General features: G+C 39.1%; 1 protein-coding gene across 1 annotated transcript; it reads right to left on the bottom strand.

Moving 5' to 3' along the window:
- On the bottom strand, positions 490 to 3584 carry LOC107613315 (chitin-inducible gibberellin-responsive protein 1). The gene is made up of 2 exons (XM_016315262.2): positions 3370 to 3584; positions 490 to 2535 (listed from the first exon to the last, which is right to left on the bottom strand). The coding sequence occupies exon 2, from the start codon at positions 2498 to 2500 to the stop codon at positions 737 to 739; it is 1764 nt and encodes a 587-aa protein (XP_016170748.1). The 5' UTR covers positions 2501 to 2535; positions 3370 to 3584; the 3' UTR covers positions 490 to 736.

Genomic DNA, 3943 nt, shown 5'->3' with positions numbered 1-3943 from the left:
ATAGCATATAGCATTATTCTTTTTTAAATGATTTGACTGATTTGACTACATTTTCATCTAACAGTCAAATATCAACTTCACGTAAAATCTGACTACATCTGAGGTTTTACTTTTTTATAAATAGAACTATTAAAGTGTTTAAATGTTCTATGATTGAAAACAATAGTTTACTTTTTAAACTAGGTTTGTAGAACAAAAGACATGATAAAGAAAATCCAAACAAAAGTACTAAATATGGAAAGAAAAAATATTCTTTTCTTGGAGTACCCACTAGAACATTATAATTTAGTCTCTGCGTCTCACCGTATTATTGTCTCTCTTTACGTTTTTTGTTAAACCAATCATTAACTCATTTATATCCATTCATATCTTCATATTTTGTGATCTTAGACCTTATTCAGCTTCACAAACCCTCTAGATATAGCGTTATGAATAGCAATTACTATTCAGTCAAAAATGGCAAATTCAACGAAAAAAGCTATGTAGTTGAGTTACCATTTTCCCGATGCAAGTACCAACATCAACTTGAAGAGAACAACTGCCATAACCTAAAACATTCTATAAAAGAATGGTATTAAATAAAGCATGACTAGTAAATGAGACTTTTATGGACAAAAATTTAATTTAAGAACCTAATAAGGATACATGGCATTGGAAATCTAAAACCTCAATCAACAACATATATAATTTTCCTAATACTACAGCAATTATTTCCTATATATATATAATCCTTTTATCAGTGCCATGCTGAAGCTGATATCAAATTTCTGTTCTTCCAGGCCAACAACATGGCTCCGTCCTTCTCCACCAAGGAATAGTGCTCAGAATAGCACCTGAGAAGGCCTCTTATAACAGAATTCACATAGGAGCTCAAAGGACACTGCCGGAATCCGGCCATAGTCAACCTCGACTTCCACTTGCCGAAGAGTTCGTGGCGCTCGACCCTCTCCTTCCCTTCACAAGCCACAATGTTGACAATGTCCCTGGCCAGACAATGCTGCTCCACATTGATCCTCTCCTTGCTGTTTCTTGGGAGTGTGACATCAATAGACTCGAAGATCGCCAAGTAGTAGTCCAAGGTCTCCATGAATCTGTTGAAAAATGGTGTTGTGTTTGTGTTTGATTCCTGCTCCACCAATGTTACCACCTTGGGCGAAAGCGACTTCACCAGTCTAAGGATTCCATCTCTTGGGTTATTCACATCAACACTCTCATCGGCGGTATGGTGAAGTTGCAAAGGAAAGTTCACAGCCAAAGCCTCTCCGGACCTGATATTTAACATCTCTCTGGTCACATCCGGAGCATAAACCGGCACTCCATGAAACTCCACCGGGATGCGAAATTTCTCAGACATCATGGCCAGCCTTTTCCCAACTACCTCTAGTCCTTCGCCACGAGCATACCTGGAAACAGGGTCATCAATCCCTGTGATCCTCACATGGGGCGGTCCACGAGGTCTTGCCGCCAGAGCTTGGAGGAGAGTCATCCATTGAGTTCCTTGAGCAATCTGAAAGTCTATTATGTGTATGTGATCCTCATCTCGGCATGCTTCGGCTATGGCTCCATTGGCTGCCATGTAACCAAATTTCAGATAGGGACAGATTTCAAACAGCATTTGCATGTATGAAAGTAAGTCTTTGCCTTCCGGCTCTCTGCACTTAAGGGCGCGATAGATGCCGGTCCCTGATGCTTCCTTCCTTGCAACAAGCCCTTCTACCATGTAAGCACCGAGCCGTTGCAATGGCTCACCGGTTATAGATACAGCACCTTTAGCCTTTGATATCAATTGATCAAAATCATTCATGTTGCCATCAGCCATGGCCTCTGCACAAGCAACCAGCAATTGTTTCAAATTTCCCGATGGGAAACCTGGGGGCGATGATGCTTCCACTATCGATTTCTGGCGCTTCATAACATGTTCAAACTCACTTGTTTGCCTGCTTCCAGTTACATATGATCCCTGGCTCTGAACAAATTGCGAGCCGTAGTGATCATGACTCCATGACCTGTTTCTTTGGCCAGATGTTGTTGGTCCACTGCTCTCAACCATCGAAGCATTCGATGTAGTGACTTCTTCTTCGTCCGGGGCCATCAGAGCAGATTCTAATTCCAGCAACACGTTTCGAATTTTCTGGTTACAATTTGCATTCTGCAGAAGAGAGCTCCTGGCAGAATAGAGTTGAAAACTGCCCCTATTACTGTCTGCAGACGAGACTGATGTATGCAAGTAATGATTGGTTTCGAAAGGCGAGTTGCACGAGGTGCTGACGCCGGATAGGATTTCTCCAGGGCTGTGCTGCTGGTCCTGGCTATCACTAAAAGCTGAAAGAGTATCAGAATCAAAATGAGTCGAAAAGGGGGAATTGGGCGAGTTCCCAGTGTCAAATTTCAAGGATCCAAGAAGCCTGTTGGGTTGCGACGACGGAATTGCGGGGAAGGATGGAATATAAGGTAGTCCTGCACTTGTCACACCAAAACTATATAGCTGTTGTGAATCCATACTCTGATGATGGCATCACCAGTTACACCAAATTTCTGCAATTATAGAGAGGAATTTGTTAATATTTATGGAAGAATCAGGACACAAGCATAAGGAATAAAGAAACTAACCATAAACTGGAACATCCAAGCTGATCAAACCATACACTTACCATAATAAGCTAACAACAACATGTGCAGGAAACTTTAAACTTGTGTATAAATTTTCAGAAACAAATAAGGAAACACAATCTTTAAGAGTGTGATGTGTTATTTATACACATCTTTTCCGCTTACAGCAAAACGAGCACACTGTCCACAACTAGATAAAGTGGATAAAGATGAGACATATGTAACGGCATCATTCATGTGACCTCTTCCTAAATTTATGGGTAGAACAAAACATTTCACCCTTCAAAAAGAAAATACAGGTAAAGATGTAATACTAATTGATCTCATGTGGATGAGAACAAAAAAACAAAAAAACAAGCACACATTTCTAAAAGATTGTGACTGGCAAGAATAATAAGGAAGCAAACAAATTCAACAGAAGAAAAGATTAACACAAAACAAGGGCAAAAAAGTCAAGATTCTCTCATTGAATCCCCAGTTCATTTGCTCAAAAGTTCAACAACGTGATGTAGCTGAATCACATAGTCAAAGTAATCATCTTTATTATTATTATTCCAATTAGTCAACAAATATACATATTTTTTTACCCCTGGAAATTTCTTACTTTTTCTGTTTTTCATTAAGAAACAGAATACAACTCTTCTATACCAATCAAAGCGACAAGAAGAAAGAGTTGAACTCAAAATTCACCATCACAATATTGATAGGAATAAGCAGTGAAAATGGATCAAAGTTGAAGAGGAGAGAAAAGTTTGTTACCTCAAGGAAGCTGCAAACGCACACAGCTTGAAGACTTTGAGAGCTAGACTGGGTTCCTTGGGATTCGTGTTGAATACGAAATTGGTTTTCCTTTTTCTGGGGGTTTTCTATTTTATGAACGTTTCCTTGTGTGGTGGTTTTGATGAGTTTCCTGAATGTGTGTTTTGGTGTGGATGGTTATATATAGGGAACACGCAAGTGTGTTATGTTCTGTGTTTTGTGGTGCGGATATAAATAAAGAAAAAGAAGCCGCAAGCCCGCAACAACTTGCAACAGTAACATAATGATGATGACGGTAACGATGACGGAAGAAAAGGCGTGTGTTTTGTATTGGAAATTTGGAATATTGGGGGATACTGGAAACTTAACGGAGCCGACCACACACACATTGGGTTCGGACTTGAAAGAACATTCGTGGCATTTTCTACTCTTGACTGAAACGCGGAACTCATACTGGTATAGTCGTATTTATATATTTACGTGGTATTTGGATTAAAATTTACAAACAAGTATTTATATCAAATTAATTTTTTAAATTTAATTTTAATAAAAAAATCAGTTAGTATTAATATAA

Source organism: Arachis ipaensis, chromosome B08, assembly GCF_000816755.2.
Source record: "Arachis ipaensis cultivar K30076 chromosome B08, Araip1.1, whole genome shotgun sequence".
NCBI lineage: Eukaryota > Viridiplantae > Streptophyta > Magnoliopsida > Fabales > Fabaceae > Arachis > Arachis ipaensis.
The sequence above is the reverse complement of the archived record's forward strand: the minus strand, read 5'-3'. Positions and strand labels throughout refer to the sequence as shown.

Excerpts from the sequence above, each read along its gene's own strand:
- LOC107613315 (XM_016315262.2), bottom strand. The coding sequence starts at position 2,500 with ATGGATTCACAACAGCTATATAGTTTTGGTGTGACAAGTGCAGGACTA.